This window comes from Sebastes fasciatus, chromosome 23 (assembly GCF_043250625.1).
Source record: "Sebastes fasciatus isolate fSebFas1 chromosome 23, fSebFas1.pri, whole genome shotgun sequence".
Taxonomy (NCBI): domain Eukaryota; kingdom Metazoa; phylum Chordata; class Actinopteri; order Perciformes; family Sebastidae; genus Sebastes; species Sebastes fasciatus.
In genome coordinates, this window is record NC_133817.1 from 8,063,971 (window position 1) to 8,081,147 (window position 17,177).

At 42.3% G+C, this 17,177-nt stretch overlaps 2 protein-coding genes across 2 annotated transcripts; one reads left to right on the forward strand and one right to left on the reverse strand.

Annotated features, from left to right (window-relative positions):
• Positions 1-465: 465 nt before the first annotated feature.
• slc35e3 (solute carrier family 35 member E3) lies at positions 466-6,308 on the reverse strand. The gene is made up of 8 exons (XM_074625269.1): positions 6,109-6,308; positions 4,329-4,792; positions 4,099-4,209; positions 3,947-4,006; positions 3,129-3,227; positions 2,836-2,918; positions 2,084-2,168; positions 466-1,983 (listed from the first exon to the last, which is right to left on the reverse strand). The coding sequence occupies exons 2-8, from the start codon at positions 4,722-4,724 to the stop codon at positions 1,882-1,884; spliced, it is 936 nt and encodes a 311-aa protein (XP_074481370.1). The 5' UTR covers positions 4,725-4,792; positions 6,109-6,308; the 3' UTR covers positions 466-1,881.
• A 1,096-nt stretch (positions 6,309-7,404) lies between these two features.
• nup107 (nucleoporin 107) lies at positions 7,405-16,985 on the forward strand. The gene is made up of 27 exons (XM_074626270.1): positions 7,405-7,541; positions 9,074-9,153; positions 9,442-9,537; positions 9,651-9,745; positions 9,921-10,056; positions 11,356-11,459; positions 11,616-11,731; positions 11,833-11,881; positions 12,141-12,212; positions 12,306-12,394; positions 12,484-12,559; positions 12,640-12,753; positions 12,848-12,938; positions 13,050-13,129; positions 13,410-13,469; positions 13,699-13,844; positions 13,964-14,012; positions 14,110-14,179; positions 14,328-14,443; positions 14,550-14,739; positions 14,820-14,926; positions 15,059-15,161; positions 15,316-15,476; positions 15,576-15,701; positions 16,133-16,246; positions 16,435-16,602; positions 16,769-16,985. Exons 1-27 carry the CDS (start codon positions 7,534-7,536, stop codon positions 16,874-16,876), a joined length of 2,724 nt encoding a protein of 907 aa, XP_074482371.1. The 5' UTR covers positions 7,405-7,533; the 3' UTR covers positions 16,877-16,985.
• Positions 16,986-17,177: the final 192 nt, after the last annotated feature.

Below are 17,177 nucleotides of genomic sequence, written 5' to 3' on the forward strand. Positions count from 1 at the left end.
TGATCTAATCTATTAAAGTGGTAAATCAAAACAAACTGAACCCACGTAGTGTAATTTAATTTAAATCACTTTAAACTGAACTGAACTTTCAGTGGAAACAGAACAGCGTCGATGTGAGGCTGTTTTACAGAAACTCTCCCGATTTTCCTCCTCAGGAGACGACAGGTATGTTTAAACACACTCTTTACATTCATTCATCTGAAAGTTCCTCTCTGCACAGCCACTGTGTGTGTGCTTGTGCGTGTGTCTGTGTGTGTGTGTCTGTGAACAAGGGTTGCTGTTGTAGCTTTATTGACACAGTGTTAATGACACACACACACACATACTGTAGGGTGGTACTGAAAGCTTGGAGTCACAGGAACTCTGGACAGAAGAGCTGTTCTGTTTACAGGAAAACTACATTTTAGGAGTGGTTATAATAAATGAAACCATGTTCACATGACTTGCAAACCATCCAAACAGCTGTAAAGTCATTAAACCAGTTTTTATTCAGCAGAATGTTCAACACAGTGAAGTGAAATGACAATCGTGAAAGCTTCGCTCTGAAGTAGAAATCAGTAAATCCCAGGTAGCTGAGAATCGTCATCACGGCAACAGTCATGAATGCTGAAATGCTGTAGACCTTAAACACTCAGTTTAACACAAGAGAAATCTATTTGTTCAATGAAATGACTGCGAACCAATGCAGTTTCTCCCGTTTGATTTATCAGGAAGTATAGAAGCTAAAGGCCCTGACACATTGTTTGTTTGGGACCGTCGGTGAGCGTCTGTCGACCGAGTTTTTGTGTTGTGTCCCGCATCGTCGGCTGTAGTCTGCCCGTGTCGGAGGTTTTTCGACCGATTCAGCATGTTGAATCGGCGGCAGCGCTCGTCGGTGAGAGAAATCACTCCGATTGGCTATTCAGCTTAAACGAATCAGTGCACGAGAAGAGAACCAGTGTATGTATCATAACAACGGCTTGTATATCTGTTGTCTTCGGTCTTCCAGTTTCCCTTTTTAAATGATGAATACAGACTACCGCTGCCTGCTGGTGTGGAGAGTTACTTCATCTCACGCAAGCGCAGAACGTACGTGCTAACTGGCTGTCGGTTGTAGTGTTTAGGGTGCGTTCAAGTGCAACTTGTCGGCTATGACAAAGGCAACGTGAGGCGATGCAACGTGAGGCCTTCATCGCCGCTAGTTCTTTGATGTCGGGTTGGTGTGTCTGAGCCTTTAAAGCAAAAACGCTTTCTTTAGTATAGACAGGACCTGATAGAAGGTCACTGGACTGTGTTTTTCAACACTATAGTATCAAGAAGCAGAAACACACAGAAGATGATGCACTATGTTATGTTGAGCTGCCATTCTTTTCTGCTTGCAGGAAAAATTATTTTACTAATTATTATTATATAGTTATCATCAGCAGCAGATGAAGGTTTGGTGCATCTGTCCTTTAACTCCGCCCACCCTGTGATGACATAAACCTGTAGTCTCCTTTTGATCGGTTACCGAATGTCTCGTAGGTCATTTGATGCGTCAACAGCTCGTAACAAACCGCAGGGAGTTCTGGGAAGAAATGAAGCTGCATCCAAAAGTTGTGCGTGTTCTTTTATCTGCTTTGGATGAAAACAACGATGTCTGATTTTTACTTTCATTAAGTGAATAAAGCGTTTCATTTTCCAGCTGCCGATGTGATGAGCTTCAGGTTCCCTTAAAAACATCAGCGTTGTTGAGCAAAGAGTGACGTGAAGAGCTGAAGATGTCGTGGGACCATGATGAAAATCTTTACTCCCCTAAAAAAATACTCATACTAATAAAATAAGAAATATATATATAAAGAGTTCTCTGAAGCCAGTGGCCAATGTCAGGAGTCTGTGCAGTTGATTGACAGGGGAGTCGGCCTATGGCCTTTGAGCCAGGCGGCTCTTCCCCTCCTCCTGTTCGGCCAGCTTGAAGTGAGTGTACGACAGGATACCTGCCAGAGTGCAGAGGATCCCCAACGCCTGAGAGAGAGACGGGAGGACAGAAAAAAGGAAATGAATGGTTGGTTTGGAGCTAGAAGGTTGTCGGTTTGAATCTTCAGAGCAGCGCAGGAAGACTCACCTGGTTGAGCGACAGCGGGTCGTGGAAGAGCAGGTATCCTCCAATCAGAGTGATGCAGAATTTAAAATGACCAAACATGTTGTAGCTGCAAAGTAGCGTCAGGAGAACAACAACTCATGTAAAATGTAAAATACTTAAATCTAACATCTAGAGTAAGCTACTGAAGACCTCCAGGAACACTTAATAAACCTAAGAACCCTTACAAGACTACCTGAGACCCCTTAAAGACCAAAGACCTCCTCAAGAAGTTCAGTGACCCCTTTGGTAAGATTATAAATCTCCTCACAAAGACCCCAGACCTCCGCAAGAAGACCAGATTCTCCTAAGAACACAGAAACTTTCTCAAGAACTTCTGAAACCCCGTAAGCAAGACTAGGATGCAAAACCAGATATCTCTTCTCAAAGCCGTCACACCTCCCAGAAAAAACCAAAGGCCCCCACACGGAGACCAGAACCCACTCCCAAAGAAAACCCAAAACCCCTTAAAACCCCCAGACATTCTCAAAAAGCTCTGAAACGAAAAGAAAGAAGAGCAGTGACCAAAGACCAGAAAGCTCCTTACAAAGCTCTAAAACCTTCCCAAGAAGACCCAAAACCCCTTAAATTCCAGCAAACCCAACCAAGTCCTTAAACCTCTTCAAGAACGCCTCACACCTGCCTAAAAGAACCTGGACCCTTACAGACCTGTAAACCCTCCACCCTCCTAGAACCCCCTTCAGAACCCCTTTGGGCTCCCATATATTTGAGGATACGTGACAGCCGAGGTGGTTCCAATGATCCAGTAGATGGAGAGGTTAACCAGGAACGCCACCACAGCCGAGAACAGCACCGCCACCTAGGCAACAAGAGGAGAACACTGTTACCACGGCAACATGACAATGTACAAAATCATCAGGGCCTTCACAATAAAAGCCTGGAGCAAGTTGCAACAGCTGTTCATAAATTTAAACTTAGCCTTGTTGTAACGCAACACATACATTTTAACTTAGGATATGTATGTGTGTGTTTTAACATAGTGTTGTGTGTGTGAGATGTTGAGTCTGACCAGAGCCGGCAGAGACCAGGGTCCAAATATTCCTCCGTCTCCGGTCAGCGGCTCAAACAGAGGAACGACGCAGAGCAGGAAGCCCGACGACAGAGGAGCCTGACAAGACAGTCACTGTGTTAACATTACTCTCATTACATCACATTATGTATTAATATAAACAGGCTGCTATTACAGTCACAGTGCTAATATAAGAACAAGAAGTCCCAAATCAAATCCCAGGTCAAGGTTAACAAGTCCCAAGTCTCAAGCCTCAAGTTAAAGCCAGCAAGTCCCAGGTGAAGTCTCAAATCAAGGCCAACAAGTCCCAAGTGAAGTGGAACAAGTCCAGAATCAAGTCCGAAGTCAAAACCAAGAAGTCCCAAGTAAAGACCAATAAGTCCCAAGTCAAGGCCAACAAGTCAAGTCAAGACCAACAAGTCCCAAGCATAGTCCCAAATGAAGGGGAATGAATCTCAAATCAAGTCCCAGATCAAAATCAACAAGACACAAGTAACGACCAACAAGTCCTAAGTGAATGGGGAGTCCCAAATGAAGGGGAACAAGTGCAAAATCAAGTCCAAGGTCAAGTAAAGATCAACAAGACAAAACCAAAAAGTCCCAAATCAAGTCCAGTAAGTCATTAGCAGTTTCACCAGAAAGATAACGGTCAGCATGACTTGGTGATGTGCACTGAGCAGCACCGTAGTGGAGAAAACAAACTGATAAGACTCTCCATCAGGAATGTACTAATGAGGAGTACTAAGTGAACCTTGTAATGTTACAGTCACAATATAATTTGCAGTTACAGTATATCAACATCAAATTATAAGTCATACCTGATAGTACAGAAGCTGCATGGAGTTCACCTGGAGCTCATGTTGTTTAGCCCCCACCCACTGAGAGAGAGAGAGAGAGAGAGAGATTTATTTTATTATTGTTAATTTCACAGAAACCACTTTTCATTTCAGTGCATATATTATTTACTCACCACTTGGTAAAGCGACGTCACCAGAACACCCAGCGACGCAAACACCGTCCCCAGCACGTTGAACTTTACGTCAAAGTACGAGTTCAACATAACCCCTAATGTGATGGGCACCTGCAGAAACAGACAACAAAACCACCTTTTACAGCTCATCACAATGTCTTAAGTTACAGAAGAAATAGACAATATTCATCATATTTCCCAGCCTAAAGCTTTATGTAAAGATTACTTACCAGTGTCAGTTTAATCTTGGTGGAGAAGGTCTTCTTGTAGTAGGTGGTCTGGATGAGGATGATGACGGGCGTGGTCATGGCTTTAGCCAACTGGTACGTTCCTATCGAGTTGTTCTGCAGGGAAAGGTTGGTGAAGGCCACGAACCCACAGAAGCTCAGAGCCAGCCACACGATCCTGCGAACCGGGAGGCTCTTTGGAGCGAAAATGTCCATTTTTTGGCAAATGTAGAGTCCCAGCCAGGTGACCACGAAGTGAACAAGGGTCAAGGTCATGTTGGGGAAGCCGTAGTGGACGTAGATCCACTTGTTGATGAAGACGATGCAGATGGAGGACAGCAGGTTGACCAGCAGGCCGGCGACGAGGCGCCTGTTGGCTGATAAATTAAACTCAGCCATGCTTCCGGAAGTCTCTTAGCTTAGTTTACCCCTGTCGAGCTTTGTTCAACTTAGCTGAGCTGTTCACGCTGCAAAAACACAGAAAGTTCATGTTAGAAAGTCAAAAAAACTCATGGTAAAACTATAACTTGATAAAAAGTAAAAAATAAGTAAAAACAGGTAAAAGTAAAAATAAGAAAGAATAACTTAAAAGTATAAAACAAAAAGTAAAATCAGGTAAAATAAGTACAATAGTTTCATGTAGCAGTTAGAATACAAAAACACTTATTTGTATACCCACAAGTGTAGTATTTGTGCTACAAGGCAAAATACTTTGTTACAAGTAGAAGTCCTGCATTCATAAGTAAATAAGTATTTTCAGCAAAATGCAGTGAAGGTACCAAAAGTAAAAGTACTCATTGTGCAGCAGAATTTCAGTGTAAAATTATTATATTATATTATTCTAATGTTATTTACGATGCATTACTATGTAGGCAGCATGTTCATGTTATAGCTGGTGGATATGAAGCTACAATTAACTACTTTATATACAGTTTGGTGGTGGTGGAAATTAACTAAGTTCATTTACTTAAGTACTGTACAAAAGTACACATTTAAGGTACTTTATACTTATGCACATATTTTTACATATTCCTTATATCTCTAATTTCTTATTCTTATTTGTATTATTTACTTATATATCTCTACATATATTGTGTCATAAATTGTACCATTATATACATAATTTACATCTTACTTTTTTATTTATATTTTCTTACATTTCTGTGCTATAAATAAAGATACAATAATAATAGATAAAATATGATGCTTTGTTATAGACCAAACTACCAAACAATATATAAAGTAGTTTGTAATAGCTTCACTACCACCAGCTATAACAAAATAATGCTGCTTAAATAGCAATGCATCGGAGTAAAATACAATAATATAATAATTTAACACTGAAATGGGCAATTTTTATGACAATACTTGTGTTGTTTGTAAAACTTTACTAGCTGTCACATAAAACTAGTGAAGTAAAAAGTACAATAGTAGCTATAAAGTAGAATAAAATGATAATTTCCAAGTAAAGTACAAGTACGAACAGTACTTGAGTACACATATTTCATTACTTCACTGTTTTTACCAACCTGTTAAACATTCATTTTGCAGTTTATAGGGGTTAACAGTAAAATAGCTGTTTTTTTAAATGAAGTTTGGCGTGAGTGCAGTTCTATATAACGAGTAAATAGAGGTTAAAGCGTAAATTTAAGCTTTAATTGAGTGTTTTGTTGTTAGTTAAGATAGTTTTAAGATATATGAGTACACCATAAGTCTGTCTATCTGTCTGTCTCTCTATCGGCCTGTCTTTCTCTTCTTCTGCCACGCATTAAGAAAAGTTTACCCCGGGTTTCCATCTGTCCATCTGTGTCCACTCTGCGTCCTCTCCGGCCAAACAAACACCCCGAGAGTGAGCGTCTCTCTGCGGCAGTCTGAGCTCCAGTTCCCGGCCTTAGAAGCGATGAATCCCCGCTACTGTACTGGAGGATTTTCCCTGTTCTCCTGCTGAATACAGCCGTGATTTCTCTGGTTACAAACCGCCCTGTGTGTTCCTGTTTCCTCTGTGTTTAACGTCGGTTAACGTCGGTGTTGTTGAGCAACAGTGGCCGCTAGCGGACTGGAGGTTGTGTCTAGAAGGTAGCCCGCAAATAGCGAAATTATGAGCTGAGGCACAAACTCTCGCGAGATTCCCAGCTCGATGACCTATCCTAACTTTAACAATTCAAGATCAATGCCTAATCTTTTGGAAAATTATTTTTATTCTGATTATATTATTGATTAATATAATACATAATGCTTCCTGTATTTTAATGTATTATATGTAATGTATTGTTGTTGTTTTTTCTTTTTTCATATCTATTTTCTATTGCTCTGCATGTTTTTAAATTATGTCAATAATTTGAAATATTCATATTTTAGAGTGACTTTCTAACATCTGTCCAGTGACTTCAGATGAAAAATAGCTTTAAAAAATAGTTTAAAAGCTATATCTTTTTATCATGTGTGTATATTAATATGTATGTGGTTTTATTTGGTAAGGAGAACGGTCTGCAGGACAGATAATGATGCACACAGTGCACTTTAATAGACTAAGCTACTGGAGTTACCCTACACTTTATTCATTTTTAACAGTCTCTTCTGCACTATATTCATTTTTAACAGTCTCTTCTGTACTATATTCACTTTTTTAAGTCAAGTATCACAGCTGTTAACCTGCACTATATTCAGTTTTAACAGTTTTCTTCATCTCCTTGTATTTTTATATCTGGTATATGTTTTTGTACTTTGCACTACTAACTCTTTTACTGCCTTTTTACTAACATGTTTTGCACTATGGAACTGTGATGCTGGAAACTTGAATTTCCCTCAGGATCAATAAAGTTACTATCTATCTATCTATCTATCTATCTATCTATCTATCTATCTATCCATCTATCCATCTATCCATCTATCTATCTATCTATCTATCTATCTATATAATACAGTCACAGGGGACTTTTATATATTTTTTACATTTTCCTGATTATACTTACATACTTTTACTTTGGTAACATTTTAGGTGCAGTACTTTTACTTGTAACAGAGTATTTTATTACAGGTAGTGTAGGACTAGACATCCTCCAGTAGTGCAGTACTTTAACTGAACTGTGGGAGGCAGCAGCTTCCAGTCTGCCGAGAATTCACAAGAAGAAGAAGAAGAAGAAGTTGAATCCACACGAAGAAGAGTCCTGTTGAGCCTCGTGAAGCGGGAATTAGACAGCCCTCTATCATGGACTGGTAAACAACATTTACACTCTTTTAAAACTTTAACAAGCTCTTACACTTCTTCTTATATGTGTTGTTCTGTATGTGAAGTATCAGCTTGTTGTTTAGCCGGGTAGTGCGGCTACTTTACAGTGCTAGCTGGAGGCTAACAATGCCATTCATTATCAATGTAGATGCTAACAAGCTAATCACTGTTTGTGTACATGTTGACATGTTAACTAGAGATGCTAATAACTCAGTCAGTAAGTGGAGATAACTACAGTTAATGCTTGTTATTGATTATCTGAAGGTCCAATTTAATAAATCACAGCTGAACAAACTAGTAACAGAAGCTGTTTATTGTTATTAGCTGGCAGAACTGCTGAGCATTAACTGTTTATAATGAGAAACATCAATGATGTTGATGAGTAATTAACATTAATTACAGTTTTGAGGTACTTGTACTTTACTTGAGTGTTTCCATATTATACTGCTTTATACTTCTACTCCACTACATCTCAGTGGCACATATACTGCACTGTATTTATTTAATAACTTCAGTTATAACTAATACATTATGATGTATTATTATAGATTAAGCTATCCAGCAGCATATAAAGTCATTAAAATGAGCTCCATCTTTACCAGCTGCAACATTAAAGTGATGAACACATTGATAATTATAATCCTGTAATATAATATATTATTCTGAATTGGTAATATGGTGTAAGTGTTGTCTTTTCCTGGTTTTAAAGGCTACATTACAGTAAAGTGATGTAATTTTCTGAATTTACCAAACTGTTCTAGTTGTTCTATTATTTGTCTTTACCCACTTAGTCATTATATCCACATTACTGAACCATTTGTCCCACATTAACATAACATCCTATATTACATTGCAAGCAAATACAATCCAGAAGAACCACTCAGAAATTAAATTTAACTATAATGTTTCACCCCTCAAATCATCATATAATGAACAATAAAACATGAAATAGATGTCACATTCCGACAGAATTTGATTTAGGCAACGTTTCGTATAGCTGCTGCTTTGTGTGAAAACAAAATTAAACACTGTGTAGGAGCCATGTATTTTATTTGTGTTAGGTGTATGGTGTAAGCAGAGGCTGGCCTCAGGTAGCTCATATATCTGAGCTCATATAGGCCTCATGCCAGTTACAGTAGGTGCTGCTGATTAGAAGGAACAAACAGTTTTTGACTGTGCTCTGAGGACATCCTGTGCTGTATGTCTCAATTTAGAGATTAAAACTTACATGTCTGCACATGTCTCAACAACACTTACCAATTAGCAGCCAGTAGCGGCTAAAAGTATAAGACTTTAGTCACTACACATTTATACACACTGACTTTGATATATATGTGTATGTGTGTGTGTGTGTGTGTTAATGTGACGTATTAAAAAAAGCCAACTAAATTACAGAAGCATGGTACATGGCAGCTTCACCTGTTATCATTTCAAAGTCACATGATACTTTGGGCAGAAGAAGTAATATTTGTTGTATGTATTTATATACAAACATCTACATACTTGTCTTACCATGCAGGGGTCAGAGTGATCTGCTGTCTCCGGTGGTTCGAGAAGATGAGGTGACGGTCGCTGCCCGCCGGAGGAAGAAGGTGGCATGTATCCTCCAGCTGAGAGAGAGAGAGAGAGAGAGAATGTGTTTAAGTTATTTGAAGACATTTCTTACATTTTATATACTACTTGACAAATAAAAATCATCGCTAGTTGTATTTCTAGGTTAAATAATGAATGCACAAATACAAAAAAACATTTTTTGGATGGTGGGAAACCTGTATGATGGTTCCACCCAAATAAATACCTGTATATGTGTAACACTGCTTCATTACCAGTATTCATTAATAACGTCAGAGCTGTCAGTCTTGTTGTTTTCCTGACCGTTGGTCTCAGTCCCGTCACCCGGCAGCGGCAGCCCCGTCCTTTCCACGGCAATGCCAGCCCGCTCGCTGATGAGGAACACTCCTGCTTCACTGTACAGACAGGCTGGTAGGACACACACACACACACACACACACACACACACATACATACATCAAACATCAAACATCTCCATATTTTACTGAATCCCCGATCTCACCTCACGTCTCTTCTTCTCTCAGTAACTCCCAGAGTTCCAGATGTATCCGCCATTTTGGCTCCAGGAGGTCGAACGCCTCGATTCACACACACACCCAGAAACGCACTCAACAGTATGGTGAGACACAAACACACACACGCATAACATAGCAAAAAATATTTTAGCCACCTAAAAAAGTTTTTTTAAGTAACCAGACTCCATTGGGAAAAAAACTGTAATTTTACCTCGCAGGCAGAAAAAGTGAGACGTTACGTGACACGTTCAGGATTAACTTCATTGTTTGTGTGTTTAGAACTTGGATGACAGTGATTGGACCAACAGCATGTACATCTCTCCTCTTTCTGGAATGGAGAACACCAGCTTCTTCACAGAGGACATCACCAACCTGAGCTCTGCCCTGCTAAAGGAGGACGACCCTGGCGAGGCCGGTGAGTGAAGCAAAGGCACCCCAAGCCCACTCTGTTACTCTACAGCAGTGGTCTCAAACTCAATTTACCTGGGGGCCGCTGGAGGCAGAGTCTGGGTGAGGCTGGGCCGCATCAGGTATTCCACAAAAAAAGCTTTGTTAAAAAAAACAACAATCTTCTCAAACGTCATTATTAACAGTTCTTTAACTTGAATGGGTTCTTCTGAACATGGCCTCTATTGCGTCTCCCACTTTTCCTGAAATTGTCTGTGCTCGTCACCAACCTTTCTCTTCACTGCAGGCTTTGAAAAAGACATGATTGGGGCTGTGTGACAAGATATATATTCATTCCACTTGGTGTCACTCCGCAATAAAGTTGTGCCTGCTGTGTTTGTGTTGCTCTGCAATTACACCACCAAACCGCTAGTTGGCGGCGGCGTCTCTATGAGTTTCCTTCTTCTTCTTGTACTACAAACAGAAACTGAGCGGAGTTGGAGCTAATAACTGTTGAACCACAGAACTTTTACATTACTGCAACGCCGAAAAGAGAAAATATATCTGAGTGGATTTGTGTGAACAAACATTGAAAAGATGGAGGCAGAGAGAAGTAGAACTTGGTCCTGGCCGCTCAGCATCGCTGAGAGACTGGACCAATCACAGCTGTTGCGGTCTGCGTCGCCGCGACGTGTAGTTACATTTCTGGAGAGGTGCACGTCAGGCTACGGCGTCGATTCAACGCAGAAGTATAAATCAAGCTTTAATCGAGTTTATGCGATGTTACACGGGCGCCGCCACAGTTGTTGTGAAATGTTTCTCTGCTTGCATCAAGCCCGGCCGATTGCCCGCCCCCGGGAGCCATATACCCCACTGTGATTGGTAGGTTCGTTCAGCGCGGGCTCGCGCAACAAAGGGACCTTCCACGGCAAACTGCCATTCACATAAAACTCGCGGGCCGAGGGCGCCTGGTTAGCTCAGTTGGTAGAGCGGGCGCCCATGTAACAAGACTTGGTCCTGACCGCGGCGGCCCGGGTTCGAATCCGGCCTGTGGCCCTTTCCGCATCCACTCTCTCTCTCTCCCCCCTTTCCAAGACTCTATCCACTGTCCTGTCAATAAAAATGAAAAAATGCCCCCAAAAAAAACTTTATAAAAAACTTTATAAAAAAAAAAAAAAAATTTGCGGGCCGCACTAACATTAAACTTTCATATCAAAGTGGGGGCCACAAAATATCGTCTTGCGGGCCGCAATTGGCCCGCGGGCCGCGAGTTTGAGACCCCTGCTCTACAGTGTCAGTTTACAGAACTTTTTTTTAATCTTTTCAGCGGCTGCCAGTCTTTTCCCAGAATTCCTCTCGTCCTTTCTGAAACACTCTTCCTCTGCGGTATTTGAGCTGCTTGAGGACTACCAGGCACTCTGCCAGGACAAGGTAGGCTTTGTCTGTGTTTGTGTGTGCTTGTTACCTTTGGACAGAGCCAGCCTAGCTGTTTCCAGTCTTTGTCCTTCAAAAAAAAACAAAAAAACAAGCCCCTCTAAAGCTCCCTGATTAACTGACACTCACCTTCTCTCCATCACCATGTTAAAGGTGGATGTGCTGCAGTCGGTGGTCCTCAGAGCAGGTCAGAACAGTAAGACAGCAGGAGTCCGCTGGCTGCTGCAGCAGGAGAACTGCTCCTGGAGACTCATCACGTCACTCTACAGGTAACCTGTCTGGCTGATTGTACATGTGCTGATCTCGACTGATCTGTCTGGCTGGCTGGGTGTCCTCTTGTCTCTGGTTGATCACCTGTCTGTTTCTGCAGGGACCGGGTCCAGTTGGCACTGGAAGACGATATCATGACAGACATGGTGGTGAGTGACAGTTTAAGAGACTTTCAAACACACACACACACACACACACACACACGCACACACACACACACACACTCTTAAACCTGCAATAATTCTTTCGGCCACTTGGGGGAACAGAAACAAGCTGTGAACACAACATTAACATATCATCACCATTTAAGTTGAGATGTTGAACTTGTTAGTAAACAGCTACGTATTTATATTTTAAATACGTATTAGAGTTACGGAACCACATTAGCATTCGTGTCTCTGTGTGAAGGTTCCCAGTGAGAGTGAGAAGGTCGTGGTGGAGCAGCTTTTCCAGCGGGACGCCGTCATACGACAGAGTCAGGTAATAAACCAGCAAAGACAATCTAACAGTAATCATTCTGGATTACTAGGACACAACATGAATTGTCTGCTAAACAAAGTTTTTGTGTTGCAGCTGGTCGTTGATTGGCTGGAGAGCATTGCCAAAGATCAGATTGGAGATTTTTCTGATAATATCGAATACTACGCCAAAAACGTCTGCTGGTGAGTCTCTTTTTAAATATCACGTCTACGGTCGTGTGATGTATTCACATCATCAGTGAGCTCCTGCTGAAGTAAAATGTGTGTTTCAGGGAGAACACTCTTCATGCTCTGAAGCTGAGGAGACAGACCGGCACCGCCTTAACCATACCTCTGGTCACTGAGCTGGTGAGGCCTGTTACCACGGCAACAATCCTCATCCCTAGTGTTTCTGAATACAGAGATAATGTGTGTTTGTTTTTGCACAGGACCCGGACGCTCCTCTCCGGCAGCAGCGCCCCCTGGCTGACCTGGACAGAGAGGACGATGCCCGACTGCTGAAGAACCTGTTCACCCTGATCAGAGCGGGGATGACTGAGGAGGTAGAGAGAGAGAGAGAGGGACAGACAGACGGGGAGGTAGAGGGACAGATTTGGGTTCATACTCTGATTGTTTTGTTGTTTTGTGTGCGTGTAGGCTCAGAGGCTGTGTAAGCGCTGTGGTCAGGCCTGGAGAGCAGCAACTCTGGAGGGCTGGAAACTCTACTACGACCCCAACAGGACCTCAGGTAATCATATCTGACCCCAATGTGACCTTTACAGTCTGTTTAGTGTGGACGCTCATGATGCTCAAAGACCCGTCACCAACCCAGAGTTACCTCTTCATCTTCTCTTTGCAGTGAGCGTAGAGCTGCAGGCTGTTGAAGGAAACCCTCAGAGAGGAATCTGGAAGGCCTGCTGCTGGAGGATGGCTGAGGAGGTACAACACACAAAACTGTGAATCTGATACTGTGTACAGTACACAAATAAAACCTTGATAACACAACTAAATATAGAGGCTATAGGTAACCTCTCCCAGACAAAATAGCCACAGTCTGCGTGGTGAAAAAGCAGGATCTTACTTAAGACACCAGAACTGTTGTGTTCTTCAGAAGTACCTGAACAAAACGGTACATTTAGTGAAAAGGCTTCAAAAGGAATAAAACATTGTACAACGTTAACCTGCTGTGTGTGTTTGTTTGTTTGTTTGTTTGTTTTAGGAGCAGTTAAACAGATATGAGAGAGCGATCTACGCCAGCCTGAGTGGAAACCTCAAACCGGTAATATAGTTTGTATTTCTGTCTCTTCATATGTGTGATTAATTCTGTTTTTTGTGCACGTTATTAATGAGGATTTATTCATTTCTGAGGCTGTGCACAACCAACGCTCCAGACAGATGGACGCAGGATAAGCGAAGCAGCCATCATGTGCATGTGAACACAAAGTTAAAAGCAAGTATATCTCCGCATTAACTGTGTGTGTGTGTGATTGTGTGTGTGTGTGTGTCAGCTCCTGCTGGTGTGTGAATCGTGGGAGGACTGTGTGTGGGCTCACTTCAGAGTGATGGTCGACTCGCTGGTTGAAAAGGATCTGATGTCATCGGGTATGGCCCACCAGGAAGTGGAGACGCTGCCGCGAGAATACTTGGAGGCCAAGTACGACACACACGCATATACACAAATATATATATACACAAATGCGCAGTAGTAAAATAAAGTAATTGTGTTACTAGATACTAATACTAATAAAATCACACTACTATCTCTCTCTTCAGTTGGACGATGGAAAAGGTGTTTGAGGAACTTCAAGCCTCAGAGACGAAGGTGAAACTTGCACACTAACAGAATGTGATTGATGAGTCACATGACTGAACACACACACATAAAACCAGCTTCTTTCTCTCTCTGTGTGTTTGTGTAGAGGGTGTTGGAGGAGACAAGAGAGCATTACCACGTCATCCAGAAGTTCGTCATCTTGGGAGACCTGGACGGTAAGACAGCTCTGACCTCTGAGGAGGAATCAAATTAAAGACCTGCAAAGGAAGTTAAAGAAAAATATGTATTATTAATATTGTTGATACTGTTGAACCCTATAAGACTACTCCTATCCCTAAACCTCTCCTTCTCTGTCTCGCTCAGGTCTGCTAGAGGAGTTTTCTGATTGGCTGACAGTCTCTAAGCCCCTCCCCTCCCACCTGCTGCGTTTCATGACTCACCTGCTGCTGTTTTTCCGCTCTCTGGGTTTGGCGCTGAAGGTAAAGTAGACGAATTAGACATCGGAAGCGAGCGTCGTGTTTATTCAGATTCAGGAACAGTTCAGTCGGACGTCTGCTGACCTGTTTGTCTCTCTCTCTCTCTAAGGAGGAGGTGTGTGTGGATGTCATGAAGGCGTACGTCACACTTCTGATTCGGGATCAGCAGACCGACCTCGTGGCGAGCTACGTGAGCCAGCTACCCGCCGAGCTCGGCATAGTTCAGTACGCTGCTTTCCTGGAGACCGTCAACCAGTCGGAGCTGCGCCCTCGCTGCCTGCAACTCGCCACAGATGCCGGTAAAAATACTGAAACACATGCACACACTGACGACAACAAACATTATTACTGAGTGAATACTGACCTATTGTTGGTGTAGGTCTGGATGTTGCCGCGATAACCAAGCTGGTGGTGGAGACTGTGAGGGAGAGAGATGAAGCCGAATTTACACATCACAACCAGACGCTGGAGATGGGAACTACAAAGGTAAGAACAGACTAAAACTAAATACAAAAAGTTCAGATTTCATTGATGAAAACTCTTTTAAATGTACATAGTTTGTTAGTTTGTTGTACTGGTAGAACTGGGTGAAGTTACTGTGACGTTGTGCTCTGATAGGACGACCTGAGAAAGATCGACGTCATTGATTGGCTGCTATTTGACCCCGCCCATCGAGCCGAGTCTCTAAAACAGTCCAACGCCATCATGAGGAAGTTTCTGGGTATGTTTTTTGTGTTATTTATTCATCACAACTGGAGTCTGTTGACGGGCCGTTACGGTCACACGAGCCTTGCATGTCGTAGCAGCCCGTCTCGAGTCTCCCGTCACTGACAGTGATAACCATGATGCATTGCGTCTGTCTGTCTCTCTCTCAGCCGTGGAGAAACACGACGCAGCCAAGGCGGTGTTCTCTAAAGTCCCAGAGGACTCAATGAGGGAGATTTACTGCCAGTGGTCAGGGGTCGGTCAGACCACGCCGCTACCTGCTGACGACGAGAACTCCATCAGAGAACACCTGTGCATCAGAGCCTACCTGGTCTGTCTCCTGTCACCTGTGTTAATGTTATAAATAGCATCAATACTGATTTGGCTGTTAGTTATTGAGCTGAATGTGTCTTTTTTAATGGTCTTACAGGAAGCACACGAGGCCTTCACTGATTGGTTCAGCCACAGTAGTTCCGCCCCCCAGAAGCCAGCGCCGGCTCCCGAGGCCAAATTCACCGAGAGGGTAGCCAATGAGATGAGAGAAAAGGAGTACCAGGTATACACACACACACACACACACACACACGGTTCCTATCTATAGATAGTAAATAATTACTGATTCATTTTCATCAAAACAGCTTATCTAGAATTATGAAGAATACTATAATATTCTGGGTCTCTGCTCAGTTACCAGTGGTGGAAGAAGGGGCTAATATCCTTTACTTAAAGGAATACTTCTCCCACAAAATGACCATTAGTATATCAATTAATCCCCCCATGTTACCTTTAATTCTTGAAGAAAACTTTTTCTGTCATACCTCTACGGTGAACGAAAAGTCTTTTCAAGGCAATTCAAGGTAACACGGGGTGAGATATTGATATGAATGGTCACTTTGGGGGTGAAGTATTCCTTTAAGTAAAAGTAGCAATACAACAATGTAAACATACTTGTTCATATGTAATTTTCTGTGTGTGTGTGTGTGTTAGGACTCCCTGTCTGCCTGGTCGTGCCGTCTGGACGTTCTAACTGAAGACGTGAAAGAAAGAATCTACAACGTGCTGCTGTTCGTAGACGGAGGCTGGATGATCGACAACAGACAGGTAACTTTTTACGACACGAAACGTGAACTGTACCGCAGAACCAAGAACCAAGAACCTTTTTGAGGAATTAAGGAACTTAACCAGTGTTTCAACCGAAGGAATCAGAGACTGGATTTAGTACACGTACGGAAGTGATTAATTGACACGTTTGATTGGTTGATAAATGGATTGTTTGGTTGTGTTTTCAGGATTCGGAGCCGGATTCAGAGCGCAGCCACCAGATGGCAGCGTTGCGCTCTCTGTGTCTGCCTCGCCTCAGCTTCCTGCTGCTCAGCGTGCTGCAGAACTCCTCCAGACACCAGGAGGCGCTGCGGCTCGCTGACATCATCTCATCTGACCAGCACCGCCTCTACCAGGTAACTAAAGCCACTTTAATCATCCTGTACTTTGAGTTACCTCACACTACATGTTTTATCTGCATGTTCTTTTTCTTTGTCTTTCTTTATCTAAGTTTTAGCATTTTGATAAATATGGATCCTGTCATGATTTTTATGGTCTGTTTGTTTCTCTCCACAAATTCAGGTTTTCTCCAGAGAGGAGCTGAGGAGGTTTCTCCAGAAGTTGAGGGAGTCGTCGCTCGCTCTGTTGGACCGAGGACTCGACCCGCTGGGCTACGAGTTACAGCCATAAACACACACACACACACACGCACACACACATTGAGCAGTGTTTGAATCACTGTTGTTTTTTTGGATTGTGTTAATCTTTTTTGCAAAATAAAAGCCTGTGTTTTCTTGTAGTTTTTCAGTGTAAACTTTATTTGACGACGTCCTAATAATGCTGGTACTGTGGAGCTATCAATCAACTGCATGATCAGATTTTTTTTTTAACAAACCCCATCGCAAGCAGATAAATGTTAGCATTTTGTGGCTTCCATCTAATTAAATTGTAAAGACTAAACACTTATTTTACATTAGTGTTAACGGGTCAA

Excerpts from the sequence above, each read along its gene's own strand:
- slc35e3 (XM_074625269.1), bottom strand. The coding sequence starts at position 4,724 with ATGGCTGAGTTTAATTTATCAGCCAACAGGCGCCTCGTCGCCGGCCTG. Across the intron at positions 4,210-4,328 it reads CCAAGATTAAACTGACACTG|GTGCCCATCACATTAGGGGT; the intron begins GTAAGTAATCTT and ends CTGTTTCTGCAG. Across the intron at positions 3,228-3,946 it reads TGCAGCTTCTGTACTATCAG|GCTCCTCTGTCGTCGGGCTT; the intron begins GTATGACTTATA and ends CTGTCTTGTCAG.
- nup107 (XM_074626270.1), top strand. Across the intron at positions 13,470-13,698 it reads TGAGTGGAAACCTCAAACCG|CTCCTGCTGGTGTGTGAATC; the intron begins GTAATATAGTTT and ends TGTGTGTGTCAG. Across the intron at positions 14,444-14,549 it reads CTCTGGGTTTGGCGCTGAAG|GAGGAGGTGTGTGTGGATGT; the intron begins GTAAAGTAGACG and ends TCTCTCTCTAAG.